This window comes from Rhinopithecus roxellana, chromosome 3 (genome assembly GCF_007565055.1).
Source record: "Rhinopithecus roxellana isolate Shanxi Qingling chromosome 3, ASM756505v1, whole genome shotgun sequence".
In the NCBI taxonomy this organism is placed as follows: Eukaryota; Metazoa; Chordata; class Mammalia; order Primates; family Cercopithecidae; genus Rhinopithecus; species Rhinopithecus roxellana.
Window position 1 is genome coordinate 175,182,865 of NC_044551.1, and position 17,827 is coordinate 175,200,691.

Sequence of the window (17,827 nt, forward strand, 5' to 3'; positions counted from 1 at the left end):
AGTTCTGACTAATATGAACTCATACCACCAGTTAATAATTTAGTAGCTCTCTTTCAACCTGAGCCAAAATCAAGCATAAGCTAAAGGATAAGCAGTGACTCACGGCCAATTTCCTATGTCATACGCTTGCCATTACTGAAGTAAGTTAAGCCATTCTTCAAAACATTAAACAGCCTTCAAGAACATGAACTGCTTGTTTACAACATTATTTTTATTTTGTTTTAAATTATACATATACAAATTAGTAAACTCAACTCTCCCAAATATTTGTTACTTCAACAATAAAAACAGAAACTCGTAACAAATAAGAAACCAGCAGAAAAACTGTTAGAAACAAGGGATATATCTGATATTTTAGACTCTTCAAAGAGGGGGTTGTTTTCTTTCTGCTTCTGTTAAGTTCTCAGTCTTGATGGGATGATTAAAATGTAGGATAAGGTCACAAAGCAGTAACTGGGAGAGCTCTGTAAAACAAAACAGGAGATATTATATTGTAGCACATGTCATAAAAAAACTACTAATTGCTTTAAGTAGCTATTTCTTCCTAGTTCCTAATTTAGTTTTTCCCAAGTGATTAGTGATCAAACCACAATTTAAGTGTGTCCCATTCTGACTTAAAATAAGATTTATGTATTAGAAAATATGCATGACATAAAAACTTACTAAAAGTATGCTCTTTAGCCCAACTTCTCAGCTATATTACTAAACTGCAACTTGATTTATACAAATTTGATTTATATGGTTTTAACTTACTTTTACCTATGTTATACATGCATATAGTACCAAGCATCAGATAAGTCTAAGGCATGTTACAAAAAATTGCAGTTCCAATCTCCCAGAGGCAACCGATTTCAATTTTTTTGTTTTTGTTTTTTAAGCTCATTTTGTTTTTGTTGCTTTGGTCGTTTCAGTGTGTCTGTTTTGAGTATCGTTATTGGGGGGAGGGGTGCGATAGTGTTTACCTCCCTATCTCTAAATTTTTTGCGATTTTTTTTCAATTTTCAGTGCTACCTGCCTCTGACACAGAAGATTAAGAGACAGCTCTTTCACACACCCTCTTCTCTCCCAATATACTTCAGGAAAAATTTTTGCTTAGCTCAATTATCTAATGTTTAAATGTTAATTATACAAATACTCTTCACAGCTGAGTCTTGTCATATGACATTTTCCTTCCTGCATGCAACCCACCAGTTAATAAATGTGTTTTTTCATTGCTGCATTATCAGAAATATATCCTAAATGTCCCCCAATTGAGTAAATTTGCTCTTGGGTTATTCAACACCTTAGCTATGCTATTGTTAAACGTCTCTTCTCTCCTGGAGCCTTCTGATTTGCTCCAATCTGAACTGACTGCTTATTAGCACTGCTGTACAGTTTTTATCTTGGGAACTCCCTTCACCAATATCCTTGAGACTCCTTTTATCCCTCCATTCTGTGGAGTGCCCTTTTCCCCAAATTCCTGTGTCTCTTTTTGATCTGTTCCTTTGTTTGGTGACACATAGGCTCAGTAACTATTGCAATAAAATTATATGTCTGAAAATTTCTCTACACTAATCCTTAATTAGAAGGTTGACTCGCTATGGAAATCTAGATTGGAAATCATATTTTTTCAGATTTCCAAAGGCACTGCTGCATTGTTTTCTAGGTTCCAATGAAGCTGGAGTCATATGAGAACTTTCAAATGATTGTTTTGTTTTCAGAAGCTTTACAGATCTTTTTGTTCTCTCAGTAGACTGAAATTTCACAACACTCTGCCTTGGTATAATCTTATTTTCATCCACTGTGGTGGACTCTCTCATTGTAGAAACTCATGCCCTTCAGCCCTGGAAAATTTTCTCTATTTCTTTAATGAATTGCCCTTCATTCATTGTCTATGTTCTCTCTTTCTAACACTCTTTATTTGTTGGATGTCAGACTTCCTTCACTTATCTAATCCTTCTCCTCCCCATCATCAACACTTTCCATCTCTGTTTTGTTTACACTCTAGAGGAATTTCTTCATTTTACCTTTCAACCTATCAAGTTTTTCATTTCTACAGTCACACTTTTAATTTCCAAGAGCTCCTTCTTGTTCTCTGAATATTTTTTATAGTATCTGGTTCCTTTTTCATGGATACACTATCTTCTCTTCTCTCTGAATATTAATAATTTCTTGAAGTTTTCATCTCCCCTCATTATTTGTTTCTTCCTTATTGAATCTGTTGATTTTTTCTCTGCTTCTTATATAAGATGTGCTTCTCAAATATCTGTTGTGTCTTAGTTGTCCATATTTAAGACTGTGACACTAAAAAGACAATTGGAAGTTCTGCACCTGTGGTACTCAATAACGTGGGATTATCTGGCTGGGTTATTCTGTTGGGAGAACCTCTGCTATTAGTATATTTAGATCTTTTACCTTAGACTGGTCAGATTCCTGAGAGAAAAATCTACTTGGAGGGTATAAATCTGGCTGCCAGTATTTTGGTAGCCCAATGAAGAAAAAAAAAATCCTGGGAGTCTTGTAATTTGGTATGTAAACTTTGTTTCAATATCCTTCTTTACAGTAGAGTACTTTCCCTCAATCTATGACTAGTGACTCCAGGGTAGACATCCTTGTTTTAACCTCAAGTCTTTTATCACAGTGAAGGGATAGCTGCCCAGCTATGCAGAGGGCAGAAGAGACCTCAGGGATCTACAATTCTTATATATTTAACTAGTCCTCCTGTTATTATCAAACTTCACCCCTACTTCCAGAAGATTCTGGTGCTACCATGAATTGAGTCATAGGGGCTATTTTTGGCTTTACCCAGCCAGCTTACGGTTCAGATTTTTAGACTTTGGGGTTCAGACTTGTCTATTTGCTTCTCCATTTGCCTTTTGTTTTGTTATCTCTTACTGGAATCTCTTTACTTGTGGATTTTAGTCTCTTTAAAAATCAGTTAAATTTAAATCTCAGGTCTACCACTGACTAGTTGCTTGACTTTGAAAAAGTTAAATCTATTTACACATCTGTAAATGCCAATGGCAACAGTTCCTACCTTATACAATTATTATGAAGACAGTTCATTTATGCAGAGTTCTTAGAAGAGTCCTGGATTATGGTAAATGCTGTAAGGGTTGGCTGCTGACATTATTATTTAGGGGATGAAGTGAGGGTGCACAGTGTTCATTTAATCCTCTACATTTACCAGAAGTCTACCTTCCTAGTGTAGCTCTACAGGTCCCTCAGAGCCTAACTGCCTGACCTACCACACAATGTCTCAAGAAAACATCTCTCATAGTTATTACATTTTATTTCAGGAAAGATTATTCTCCAAACTAGAATACTTAGAGTTTGGGGGGAATCTAAAGCTTAACTGTTTTAAATGAGTTCAAGCATCCAGAACCATTTATTCATTTAATAAACATTTTTCAAGAATCTAATCAATCAAGCCACGGTGTTAAGTACTAGAAATACCCGTAAGGAGCTTACAGTTGAGCAGGGATAAGAAAAGTAAAGAAATATGCAATTATAAAATAGTATAACGGGTGATAGCAAAGGGCAGAAAGGATAACATGTTGGATCAAAAAAAGTTTTCCAATGTTAGTGACCTTGACTACTAGTAGTTAACCTGGTGTGTTGGAGATGGGGTATAGCAATGGGATTTCAGAAGGACAAGTATGTGTTGAAGCAGATACAGAAAAGCACTTGTGGATATGCAAATAGTTCAGTATGGCTAGAGCATAGAACATGCAGGAAGAACAGAGTGAGAGACTAGAGAGGAAAGGAGGGGTCTGATCTGAGCAGGTCATATAGTCCATTCTAAGATGTTTAGACTTTATCCTAAGGACAATGGTGAGTCAGTGAGGGTTTTCTGCAGATTCACATTTTAGAGGGAGAATCTTCACTGTGGTGTTGAGGCTGGTTTTGAGAAATGATGAATTAAAGGTAGTCAGATTTCTTAATATGCACTGCAAATTTGTGAAATACATAGCATAAAGCACTTCCCAAACTTATTTGGCCATAAGAACATGGACTCTGTTCTACTGTACACCATCTATTAACATCTCTTGAAACGGCAGGGTTCTCAGATCAAAGTCCAGGAAATGCTGTCCTAGGGAGAACACATGGAAAAAGCATAATAGGCACTCACTATTTGGTGCCTAACTAACGGCCACGCCCTCTTCTTCTTGGTGTCACAGCTTGATTTCTTTTGAGGTATTCCTTTCCCCAGCTCCTGCAGTAAGTTCTGACTGGTCCAAACTGGTCTTGGCAATCCCAGTCCCCTTAGCTGTGGCTGCTGTAAGCATCAGCATATGATTCAAATCTGGCCAATGAAAGGGAAATGTGCTGGAGGGATCTGGGAAAAGACTTATAAAAAGAGACTGTCTATATATGACCACCTCTGAAGGTAATGACCATGAGGAGTGATAAAGAGAGTGAACATGACAGAGCAGAAAGATGGAAAGAGCCTGGTCCCTGACAAAATCTTTAAACCTCTTAATTAACTTTAGGGCTGGGCTACCTTGGATCTTCTTGTTTTTCCTTATTGTATAAGTCAGGTTTTTTGTTATTCATAGATGTAGGCCTCATAACCGACACAAGCTATCTTTAAATACCCAAGAGTTGTTTTAAAAAGAATAACTACATATTCAATGTAGTTTTCATAGTTAGCAACAGGACTCTCAGGTGAAAGCAATAGGAGAACAGATTTCAGCTAGCCCGTGAGAAGGAATTATTTAAAATGGAATGGATTGACTAGTGAGACAGGAAGTTCTCCAGAATAAGAAATGTTTGGTCAGGGATAGATAGTACCTAGAAATATTCAATCACGGCCAGGTGCAGTGGCTCACGCCTATAATCCCAGCACTTTGGGAGACCGAAGCAGGTGGATCACCAGGTCAGGAGATCGAGACCATCCTGGCTAACACGGTGAAACCCCGCCTCTACTAAAAATACAAAAAATTAGCTGGGTGTGGTGGCAGGCGCCTGTAGTCCCAGCTACTCGGGAGGCTGAGGCAGGAGAATAGCGTGAACCTGGAAGACAGAGCTTGCAGTGAGCTGAGATGGTGTCACTGCACTCCAGCCTGAGCAAGACTCCATCTCAAAAAAAAAAAAAAAAAAAATTCAATCACAGAAGTTTTCTTGGGATAAAATAACAGAATATGTCTGTGAGGTGAGTGACTAAACATCATGACCTATAGGTCTAATCCTAGTATATGAATCTGTTTAAAATGAAGAAGCTTTAAGTCACAGAATCTAATTTATACTTTTTAATTTGGGATGAACCTTAGGGGCATAGTAAGAATTCATAAAGACAATGAATTTTGCTGAATGTGACATAGTCTTATAATGGTGTGTTGAAGGGAAGGAAGGGAAGTAAAATTTACAGAGGTTAGACAACCTGATAAGCTTGTTAGTGTCAGGGATGGGAATTCAGGTCTGCTAACTCCAAAGTCGAACATAATTCATCTTTAGAGATCTAGGGCCGGGCGCGGTGGCTCAAGCCTGTAATCCCAGCACTCTGGGAGGCCGAGACGGGCGGATCACAAGGTCAGGAGATCGAGACCATCCTGGCTAACCTGGTTAAACCCTGTCTCTACTAAAAAAATATAAAAAACTAGCCGGGCGAGGTGGCGGGCGCTTGTAGTCCCAGCTACTCGGGAGGCTGAGGCAGGAGAATGGCGTAAACCCGGGAGGTGGAGCTTGCAGTGAGCTGAGATCCGGCCACTACACTCCAGCCTGGGCGACAGAGCGAGACTCCGTCTCAAAAAAAAAAAAAAAAGAGATCTAGTTCACTTACACTGAAAACATTTCTTAAGAAATACAGAAATCCTAATTAGTGGGCAAAATTTATTTATACCCCAGCAGAAACATAAATTGGCTCTCCCATTTATTTTATAACAATGACATGCAAACATTTTAGTGATTCAATACTTACCTTTTATCTTCTTCAACTCCAAAGAAATTGTGTTAATATTTTTAATTACTTTGTCCACATTTAGCTTATGATCATTAGCACTCTTCTTACCCATCTGATTTTAAAAGAAAAACAGAAACAATGTATAAATCAGTATTTACGTGTACTTTAAAAATATTTACATTTTCAGTATTTCTATAAATCCATTATTTCAGAAATAATTATGAAACAAATCTTTATAAATGGTAGAAATCTAACATCAAAAGGCATCAATGTGTTATGTAATATTTTTCCAACTGAAAACTCCAACTGGAATTCGTAGGATTCCTCAATCAAACCATATCCACAAGATAGGGCTTACAATAGAAATAAATACGTCCCCTTTTCAGAAAGTCTCAGCCCTTACAAACTACCTTACAATTTAGCATTTGTGTTAAGATCTTCTCTAATTTTATGTAAGTCCATGTCTTTTTCTAACTTATTTTTGAATAACAGGGCCTACATATGATTTAAGTACACAGTGAAACTCAAAAAAGAATTTGATTATAATTCGTTAAGAGGGTAACTCAATTATAATCCACTAAGAGGATAGCAAATGGCTAGTTTGGTTTTGGGAGTTAGGATAACAGACATTTTGATTTTGGTTAACTGAAATGTGTAAATCAATGCATTACTATGTTATACAGTACCTGTATATAACCAATTGTGTCAGATACAAACATAGAGAGGTGGTTCACTAGAAACTAGTCTTAAGCTGTTCAATCTCTCAAAATGACTTGAAAAACTTGATCTCAATTACCATACACTACTCCAGCAGTGTGAAAGGCAGGCAGTTATGGGTCAACCCACTTCTCCAAAATAATGAAAACAAACTAACCTTTAAGTCAGTCCTTGCCTCTACCTTTTCCTGAGCAGGGAGAATTTCTCCAATTTCTCTCATTTCAGAGCCACTGTAAAAGAACTAATTTTGTTTCCCAGACATTAGTAAAATGTGCTTTGCATCTACCCCCAAGACCCTATTCTCCAGGATGTCAGTTATCTTCCCTGGGCATGCCAAACCAAGAGTCAAGTTGGAAGGAAAAAGATGATATTTTAACATGGGGTGGAGTGGTGGAATTAAAGAACTTCAAAAACGAGGAAAAAGTTTTCTAAAAAGAGTAAAGTAGAAACTAAATGGTTTTAGAGCCCAAGACAGTGGCCTCTCTCCACTCTGGGGTCCGGTTCTCCAGGGCCCTCGAGTGCCCAGCGGGTGGCGGGGGTGAGGGCACAGCAGCATGTGGCTGGGACTTGACTGGAGGCAGGACAGGGTTGGGTCAAGCCCTCCCCAGGGAGCTCAGCCAGGCCACTACCCAGAAAGGAGAGGCTGCTCCAACAGCAATCCACCGGGAGTGGGGAAGCGGAGACCAGGCTGTAGAGGCCGAAGGAATGGGGGGTCAGAAGCCAGGATGCCCCGACTCAAGGCCTGATACCACTAAAGCGCCATCTCTGGCCACAGGACGCCGCCCAGGCCCTCAGCCCTGCGAAGCCATCGTTAGCACCGCAGGTTCTACTCTGAAAGCCCAGCCTCCTCCTTGGCCCAACCAACACCCGGGAGGAGCCCCAGATCTCTGCGGCCCTCAGCGACCCAACTGCCCATGAAGAACCCCCAGATCTTTGGGGCTGTGAGCAGCCCAACCACCCGCTCAACGGCTAAAGATGGAGTCTGAGGCACCTGGAAGTTTCCACAGTCCTCGCCCTCCCACACAGGATTTGGAATGAACCTTACGGGCTTGCTAAGTTTCTTGCCAAGTGGACAGGATTAGGGCAATGTAAAATGCCCTCAGAGTGACCCCGGCCTATGGAAAGACACCAGCCGCCCGGCCCACCCAGCCAACCGCCCCCTTCTCCGCCCAACCGACACCCAGGGAGAGGTTCCGAGGCCAGCCTGGCCCACTGCCACGCGGGGTGTGAGGCCCCGAGGCCAGCCTGGCCCACTGCCCACCCGTTGGGTGGTGGAAGATAGAGCCTCGGGCAGCCTGGAAATTTCAGCGGTCTTCACCCTCCCAAACCAGATTAGGATCCTTCAAGACAAAGCAGCCGTCACTACCCACCCGGCCAACCGTCACCGAGATTCTGACAGGAGCAGCGAGTCGACAGGCAAGGCGAAGAGGCGCCCCCTGATTGGCCAGCTTCTCCGCCTGCGGCATCCTGGGAGTTGTAGTCCCAGGCAAGGCCCCTACGGAGAAGGTTCTGGATACCGGGTTACAACGGACTCGCGCTGCCACTTGGGCGGAAAAAACACTGACATTCCCTGCCCGCTATGTGCCAGGCCTTTGCGACCCTTATCTGCATTTAAGTTGCACAAGATAGCGGTAGCGTTAAGTGCGGACTCTGGAATAAAGCCGCTTGGGTTTGAATCCTATTCTGTCACCTGCTTAGTTGTATAAATGCAGATAAGCGATTAACCATTCAGAGTGCAGATGTCCTCACCTATCGTATGGAACGATAATAACTGCCTTCCAGTATTAGTTTGAGAGTTAAGTGAGATAATGCATCAGAGGTGCTTGGCAGATAACAAGCGCCCAGAACTGTTAGCTATTATTATTCCTATAACATTTTATAGGAATGATAATAGTAAGGAGTAGCATGAATAAAGAGATGGAAGGTGGTTTTTTGCTAAGCCGAGAAGCTGGGATTCAAGCCATCTTTTGCTTGACTCCAGAAGAAATCTCTGCCACTGCAACCTTTGAGGCAAGCCCAAAGATTTTTCTTCGTGCTCTGGGAAATCAAGGAGTTTAGGCCTTCAGCACAAGGTGCTATACGACAAGTCTTCGCTGTGTCTATGCCTCCCCTATAGTACACACCAGCCTCTGGAACCATCACCTTCCTGAAAGCCCACATCACAGTTGTTGGGTATTTTATATCCAATTTCCTTCACTTTAACACTGCAGAATTTGTTGTCGAATGCAATTACCTAGATGAGGAGGGACAGAGGAGAACAGAGCTTAATGATAATCAGCTGTATGATCTTAGAAAAGAATGTCTTCCTTATTCTGAGTCTCCGTTTCCTCATCTGTTTTCTTATGAGAGGGATGGGCTAAACCAGTAGTTCCTAAATTGTACTCACTGCTGGGCCACTGTTAAGATTGTGTGCTTATGGCACTCATATTATTATTACCTTCTCCTAAACATCTTATTTTCTCCTGTGGTTATCTACAGGGAGTTTCTAAAAGTGAAGAGGTTTTTAATGATAACCAGCTTCATAAAATACAAAGCTATATTATTACCTTCATATTTTAAATCTACTTATTTTTAAAATTTAAATCTACTTAAAAATATTTATATCACTAATGTTAAATAGAATAAAACACAAAGTCAGGCGAGGCACGGTGGCTCACGCCTGTAATCCCAGCACTTTGGGAGGCTGAGGCGGGTGAATCACGAGGTCAGGAGTTCGAGACCAGCCTAGCCAACATGGTGAAACCTCGTCTCTACTAAAAATACAAAAAATTAGCTGGGTGTAGTGACAGCAGCCTGTAATCCCAGCTACTCAGGAGGCTGAGGCAGGAGAATCGCTTGAACCCGGGAGGTGGAGGTTGCAGTGAGCCGAGATCGCGCCACTGCACTCTAGCCCAGGCGACAGAGTGAGACTCCGTCTCAAAACAAACAAACAAACAAAACTCATAAAGTCATTGGAAAAATAAAGACAGTGAAAATAAGGCATATTTTAAATCATGTATATATGCTCGCAGCCAGATACAGTGTTTTCTGCAGCCTGATCTTTTTTGTTAAAATGGGTTCTTGTTAAGTGTTAGAGAAGTGTTAAAGACAGTCTAGCACAAACCAAGACTTTCCTCTTGATATAATTAGAATGACTGAAAGAGTTAGAAAAGGAATACAAATATGGGGAGAACCAACATAGGGTAAAGCAACTTTTATTTCCTAAACTAAGGACATTAATAATATAAAACCAAGCAAAAAGAACTGTCCTCGTTGTGTAATAAAAGCAAAGATAATTTAACATCAAAACAGAGGGAAGAAAATAAAAGGAGGGTCTTAACTTCAGAAAAAGACTAGCTTGACAGAAAGCTTACAGGATATATCCTTTCTCCCCCTCATTTATTTTGATGATGAAGAAATAAAAACTTCTTCACTTTTAGAAACTCCCTGTGGATAACTGCAGGAGAAAATAAGGTGTTTAGGAGAGGTAGGTGGGCGGAGATAGCATTAAGACTGAGAATCCTAACAATCAAGTGATGGGCACTAGGGTTGGCAGGATGGAGCATCCCACTGTCCCAAGCACACTGAACTCATTTTTGAGTTCATTGAGTGTTTGCAGGAGCTATCATAGCTTTACTACCTGTGAATTAGAATCCACAGGATTTTTGGCAGAATCTAAAGGTCTTGGATCCATCCAAAATGCTGACTCCTTCTTATGAATACATCTAACTACTGCTATTTGGAATATATCATCATTAAGCCATTAGTTATTCACAAAGAAAAATCAACTTTGTGTTCCTTTTAAATAAGAGTTCTAAGGGGAAAAAAAAAGAGATTAAAAACTCAGAAAAAGATAGATTTAATAATGTATTTCTCTCTATAAAACTGTCTTGGAGCAGTGATGACTACTTATTGCAGTGTTTTCTCTCCTTAAATAACTATAGATTTTGTCTCTTTGTGGTTTTTTTTCCCCCTAATAAAATGAAAGCTTAAAAGCATGGTTTGCTACTCAGGGCTAGAGACGGTTACAGCTAAAGTCCTAAAAAAAAAATCTATCTTCCTTAATAAGTTTGCAAATGCAACACTATGCTGGAACCCAATACAGGTTGTAGTTGTTGATTCTAATGTTAATCAAACAAAAGGATTAAAAAACTGGTAAATGCTCCCATAAAGAGAAAAAGGTGCTGCAGACCAGCAAGGTGATCAAGCATTTTATGGAGTTGTGTGTGTGCACCTCGGCTAATTTTATTACAGATTCTTGACATCAAGTCTTCATTTCCAGGAAAACAAATAGAGTAAATTATCTCACTTCTTCCACTAGATCTCAGGGTTCCCATTTTCCTCCTGTCTGTTCATTATCAATTAAGAGTGCTGGCCTCTATGTCTAGGGACTGGCTCCCTGCTGGAGCATCAACTCCCTTCTGAACCTGACTTTGTACAACCCCTGTGTGCACTAATTTGGGAGGCAGCAACATAAGCACGTGTTGGATCATTACCTGGGGAGCATGACCAGCATTTGAAAGTTTAAGCAGATTCCTGTGTATCCGAACAACTATTGCGTTCCCCAAAGTCAATCACTTAAGGAAAGCAAGAAGCACGCTGACTTCTGCTACTTTGGTGTGAACTAAAAGCTGGAGTCCCTGCCCACTACCTTCTTTGAGTAGCTGATGTTATATTATCCATTTTCTTTTTCTATATTATCCATTTTCTTTTTCTTTAGGAGAAACACTTCTGAAACACAAAAGGATATCATTAATGAGCATCCACATTGCTCCTAGGTTAACTGGAGCATTTTCACTTCTAATTCAGAAATTACAGTTCTGTATCAATATTTCCCTCTGAACAGGGTCATGAGATGTAATATAGAACACCCAGTTAAATTTGAGTTCCAGAGAAACTACAGATGCTTTTTTAGTATAAGTATGTCCTGAATGTTACATGGCCCCCACTTATACTCAAAATGTATTCGTTGTTGATCTGAGATTCAAATTTAATGGGAAATCCTGTATTTTTATTTGCTAAATTTGGCAACTCTCTACCCCAAACACTTCAGTTCTGAAGAAAGAAAAGCAAACAGTGTGAAACTTTGTAGATTCAGTAGATATGAAAGCCAAGAGAATGTTGAAGTTTTCCACCGTGATGTCCAAAGTAATAAAACAGATACACTTACTGTGCCGGAATCTGGCTCTCCTCCTCCGTCAGCGTCCCTGGAATGCAAGAGAGAAGCTAGGTTTTTGAGACAGCAGATGGAAGGAAGCTGACAGTATACAACATGGCACTGTGTTTTGACAGTTGCTTGCTATGCCTTTTTGTCTGAAAACTCTTTGTACTTGGCTTTTTAGAAGATGCCTTCATCTGGCAAGGCATATTTATGATACAATTTGTGTTAATTTCCAGAGATCCACCAATCAGAGAATACCTGTCTGTTCCAAAATAAAATATGTTTCTAATTCTCTCATGTCAGGCATCCATTCCCCCATAACACCTCCTCCGATTATTAAAGACATAGATCCTGGTGGATGTCATTTCCCTCTGGGCATTGCCCCACACCCCCACACTGTGCCCTCATCAGCATCCAGGCAATGAAGAATGAGCATCTTTATCAAAAGACATATTGTGTTCATGAAGTCAATTCCTATAGAATATAAGGGTGTAGTCACGTTTTGTTATGAAAAAAAGAATGCATATGTGCATAAAAGCAAATCTGGAAGCGTATCTACCAAAATGTTTACAATGATTGTTAACATTAATGATAATGAGATTTGAGGGTGATTTTATTTCTTTGTGATTATTTATTTAGCCTAGTCATAATTTTAACCCCATCTCCTTCTCTATATTTTAACCTCTCAGGTCATTTCTCAGCATGATACATCAATCACTTTAAAGCAGAGCTTCTCAGACTCTGCAGCGCACAACTTAGGGAGCTTGTGAAAATGCAGATTCTGGGGCCCACCTCAAAGACTCAGCTTTAGTGAATCTAAGGTGAGGCTCCCTGAATCTGCATTTTTAATCCCCTGCCCTCCCAACTCCTTCTGTGTTAACCTAGGAGGTCTTTGGATCATGTTTGAGAAACACTGGCTGGCAGTTTCACTGGGCATCTTACACAAGTCTCAAACAATGGGACCGTGATTGAAATGTATTTTAGTTACTGATGCCAGAATTCAAGTGCGTTTTTTTTTTCCCATAAGTATTTATATAATTTTCAGTCATCAATAAGAACCGCTTAATTAGGAAAAAATGTTTGGGATAGAAAACACCCCCCAGCCCAGCAGCATATGAAGACTCAATGTCTATATTCTCTAAAGTGAGAAGGAGATGGGCATCCCAGTTTCAAGTTCTTTCTAATTTAGGTCTTTATTTCTTCTATTTCCTAGTTATTTATTTATATATATATATATTTATTTATTTAAGACAGAGTCTCGCTCTGTTGCCCAGGCTGGAGTGCAGTGGTGCAATCTCGGCTCACTGCAACCTCAGCCGCCTGTGTTCAAGCAATTCTCCCGCCTCAGCCTCTGGAGTAGCTGGCATTATGGGTATACGCCACCATGCCTGCCCAAGTTTTTTTTTTTTTTTTTAGTAGAGACAGGGTTTCACCATGTTGGCCAAGCTGGTCTCAAACTCCTGACCTCAAGTGATTCGCCTGCCTCAGCCTCCCAAAGCGCTGGGATTACAGGCGTGAGCCACCACACCTGACCGTATTTTATTTTATTTTATTTTTTGGTCTCTTGTTTCACTTGCCATCATAATGGAAAGTCTAGCACTAAGATCTGAGATGTTCGATGATTTGTAAAATATTTATGTTTTGTGTGTGTCGATTTCCATACTCAAAAACCCTCTCTACTCCTGCCTCTACTCCCACTGCCCTGGTCCTGCCCTGCATTGCAATAACATCCTTCTTGTCTGCTCCCACCACCTACCACCCTTGTCCCTAAGAGCCACTCTCCATGCTTCAGCCTCTAGTGGGAAGCTTTTTAAAACGTAAATGGAATTGTGTCTTTTCCCTGCTTTAAAGCCTCCCAGGGGTTTCCAGTAATAGAATAAACACCACACTCCTGACCCTGGTCCGTAAGGCCCTACAGCTCCAGACTGCCTTCCCCTCACTCTCCTCTCAGGCCTGGCACAGGCCGGCAGTTGTTTGTCATCTGTTTCCTTCTGAGCCTGCCATGATGGCTCCTTGTTTTGCTTTATGGTTCAGAGAGGCCTTACTCTGATATCGCCCCATCTTCTCTCCCAGCCCCTTCCGTGTTTCCATGCAATACTTGATATAATTTGTTATGCTTTATTTATGTTTCTGTTTACTTTTTGGTTTTGGTTTTGGTTTTGACCTGGCTCTTTCACTATAATATAGTTCCTGTCAAGGGCAGGAACCAAGGGTCTGGTTCACTGTTATCAACCCTGTGCCTAACACAATTCCTGGCACATGGTAAGTGCTCCATGCATCCTTGTTCAGTAGCTGAATGAATGCAGTGGGCCCTGCTATAGTGGTATCCTGGATGGTTGGAGACACCCAGATGCAAATTACCCCCAGACACCCTGATGGACTCAACAAAGCTCTGAGGGCAGAAGTCACGCCTGCATGCCTTCTAGGTCCTCTGAGAGAAGGACAGACAACCCCCATGGTGGCCAGGGAGAATGTAGGGGAGTGACAGCAGTCCAAACTAAAGGCATTCTCCTTTCATCCCGTCTGCTTTCTGATTCTGTGGCACAGACCAGAGATCCAACAGAGCAGTGGCAAGCCGACTCAGTACTGTTCCAGAAGGCCATTGCAGGCCTGGAAGCTTCCACACAGCCCCATGTGGGAGGGATTACCCAACCCTGGTTTCTGATAAAATAACTATCTCGGCTGTGGATCATCATTTGAATAAAAAACCAAATGACTTAGGATCTGTCCAAAATGAAGGATGTTTTAATACTTTGTGTGTAAAAACACTGATATTTTGCTTCTTTTTTATTAAACAGATTTTATTATTTTTCAGAATCTTGTCTGAGCATAATCATTTTATGGGTGGATGAAATATTCAGCCCTGCTGCTGCAGGAGTTCTTTCACAGCAATTACCTTGTGGCACTTTTGCTGTAATTAGGTTTTCGCCTAGGATTTTTCCCTGGGTCTGGGTAATAAATGAAATATGACCAGAATTTAAATTTGTCAATTACAAGCAAGCGTAGTGCGTAAACACACAACAGAGCCATGAATTCCAAACCACAGGCAGTTGCTGGGGGGCAGATGCTCGGAAAATTAAAATGGAAATAAAACTACTGACTGGAAAACGAAAAGTGGCCCCCAAAGAAAGCAAATCTCCCCTAACGCTCATGCCTGATTCTACCCAACTGTGCCAGCTCTTGACTACAAATTCTTAAGCGTGAAACTGACAACTCAAGAAGCAAGCAGGGATTTGCATTAAAACAGTCTACGCAGGGCCCTGATCTCCTGCCTTACGAACTCCTGTTTCTTGATGCCAGATCAAATGGTTTTTGGACATAGTGGGCCAGGGTTCCGTGGTGGTGATGTTCTCTCCAAGCTGCTCAAGGACTGACAGAGATTTGGGCACAGGATCGGCTTTCAGCGGCTGCTGTTTCCGCTGACCTGACTTCAGTAATTGCTCCTATGGGGCCCTCTGCTGACCATCTTTTGCAGAAAGGAAAATCCTAGGGATCTGCACTGTTGGAGACTTTCACAAATCATCTGTTTCATTAAAACAACCACCAAACAAAAACATTTTTTTTAACTTTCATGTGTAAGAAGCCCTGGACAAGGGAAAAAGAAGTCACAATTTTATAAACTTCCCAAGTGCCATGCATTTAATATTTATACAACAAACCTTTCTTGAGCATCTCTTGTGTATCAGACACCATGCTAAGTTTGAGGCATGTAGTGGTGAGCTATGGAGTTCATGGTCTGGTGAAGGAGACAGCCTGGAATCCGCACATCACACAAATGCATATTAAGTGACGATTCAATTAGACGCTATCATGGAAGGAAGGATGTCCCAGTGGGGACAGTGACACGGCTGGGGCAGCTTTCAGGGAGGGCTTCCCTGGAAAGGGAACATTTGGGCTGAGATGAGAAGGAAAGACATGATAGGCAGAGGGAACAGTGTGTTTCAGGCCCTCGTATCAGGAGGCATCCTGGCAGATGGGAGAGCTTGAAAGAATGTCATCAAGGCAGGGATGCAGGGAGCGATGGGGAACTCAGGGCAAGTGAGGCTGGAGAGGGAGTGAGGGGGAACTCAGGGCAAGTGAGGCTGGAGAGGGAGCGATGGGGAACTCAGGGCAAGTGAGGCTGGAGAGGGAGTGAGGGGGAGCCCAGGGTGAGATGAGGCTGGAGAGGGAGTGAGGGGGAGCCCAGGGCGAGATGAGGCTGGAGAGGGAGTGAGGGGGAGCCCAGGGCGAGATGAGGCTGGAGAGGGAGTGAGGGGGAGCCCAGGGCGAGATGAGGCTGGAGAGGGAGTGAGGGGGAGCCCAGGGCGAGATGAGGCTGGAGAGGGAGTGAGGGGGAGCCCAGGGCGAGATGAGGCTGGAGAGGGAGCAGGCACCAACCACCCTAGGGCACAACCCCGGGGGCTGTGTAGAGGGTTATGTTCTCTTTCCTGATGCCTGTAGGAAGCCACTGAAGGGTGTTAAGCAGGTGACAAATGGGAATGGTAGTGGGTGATATGCTCATAATTCGGGTTTAAAAAGGTGACCCTGGCTTCACGATAGAGAACAGATTGGACGGGAGGAAAGAATAGATATGAGAAGTCCAGTTGGGAGTGTACTGCAGTCGTCCATGGGGAAGATGATGGGGCCTTGTTTAACATGTTGGCAGAAGAGATAGAAATGACATTAGAGAAATGTTTAAAAGTAGAATCAGCATGGACTCTGTGACGGGTGACACATCGTGATGGAAGAATAGGATGCTAAGCATGGCCTATATAATCTCATTTAATTGTGAGAGCCTTGGAAACAATTTGTATTCCCATTGTACGCCTAAGAAAATTGAGACTCAGAAAGGCTCAGGGTTAGACTTCAGATTATTCAGCTGGGAAATGACTGGACCTTATGCCTTATAAACCAAAAAATATCTGAGACAGATCTCAATCAGTTCTCAATACTTCAGAGGTTTATTTTGCCAAGGCTGAGGACACAACAGGGAAAAAGAGACACAAGCCACAGTCAGATCTGCGGCCCTATTTCTTCCAAAGAGAATTCTGAGGGCTTTGATATTTAAAGGGGAAGGTGGGTAGGATGAGAAAGGGGAAAGAAAAAATAGAGGGAGGTATGGTCACATTCCACATGTTGTAGTGAAAAGGAGGAGGTAGAGGGAATAGTCAATTACATGTTTGTCTCATGCTCAGCAAATCTGCACTTTACATAAGATAAAGTAAACATGAAGTAGAGGAAGCAGTCAAATGCACATTTGTCTTGGGGTGGGGAGTGGGGACAATTTCTAGTCTCCTCCTGTCCCATACCCAGGAAGATAAGCTGTTAATTTACATTGTCAGGGAAAGGAAGGCCGCCTGTGGAGACATGCAACCTTCTATCTGTAGCTATCAGTTTAGGAACACAAGCAAAGGCAGGTCTTTTGTGTTTGTCTTTTTGTTTTTGTTTTTTGTTTTGTTCATGACACAGATTCCAGGATGAACCCTTTCCCTTTGGCACTGTGTATTTGGAGTCCCGAGATCTTATTTTCCTTTCACAGCCTTCTACTCCTCCATATTGTTTCTAGGGTTGCATAGGACATTTGCTTAGAAACTCTTCTCCCTGCATCTTTTCATCTATCCCCTCCATTCTTGAGACTACCCTGAAAGGTCTGCCATGTTTGTTTTCCAATCTGTCTCTCCCACTAGACTGAGCTTGTTGAGGCCTGCAGTTGGGTCTAGTTTGCCTCTGTTCTGCAAGTGCTTAGTTCAGTGCCTGATTCACAGTGAGATTATTTACTGAGTGACTGAGAAACTTTCACCAGTCTCCTAAAGAAGACAGACATTTAGAGGGCAGGATGTGTTTAAATTTTTCTCACTGGCCTAATTCTCTCTTGTACCCAGACCACAGTTTTGGGATTTTTGGCTGGAATGCCCAAAAAGGACTTTTAAGAAGGAACTGGAAGTTTCTAGAAGCCTAGTGTGGCAAAACAAAACAAAGCAAAACAAAGAAAACTGGCTTTAGAATCATGAGGCTCTGGATCTAAATCCTAGCTCCTCAATTAATGAGCTGTGCATCCTAGAGTTACTTAACCTCTGTAACTCTTCAGTGTCCTCATGCATAAAATGAGG

At 41.7% G+C, this 17,827-nt stretch overlaps 1 protein-coding gene across 1 annotated transcript; it reads right to left on the reverse strand.

Moving 5' to 3' along the window:
• Positions 1 to 275: 275 nt before the first annotated feature.
• On the reverse strand, positions 276 to 8,028 carry C3H5orf58 (chromosome 3 C5orf58 homolog). The gene is given in 5 exon segments (XM_030926682.1): positions 276 to 380; positions 382 to 464; positions 5,900 to 5,993; positions 6,756 to 6,839; positions 7,969 to 8,028. Coding segments are annotated over 4 exon segments (345 nt in total). The 5' UTR covers positions 6,819 to 6,839; positions 7,969 to 8,028.
• Between the last annotated feature and the right edge of the window lie 9,799 nt (positions 8,029 to 17,827).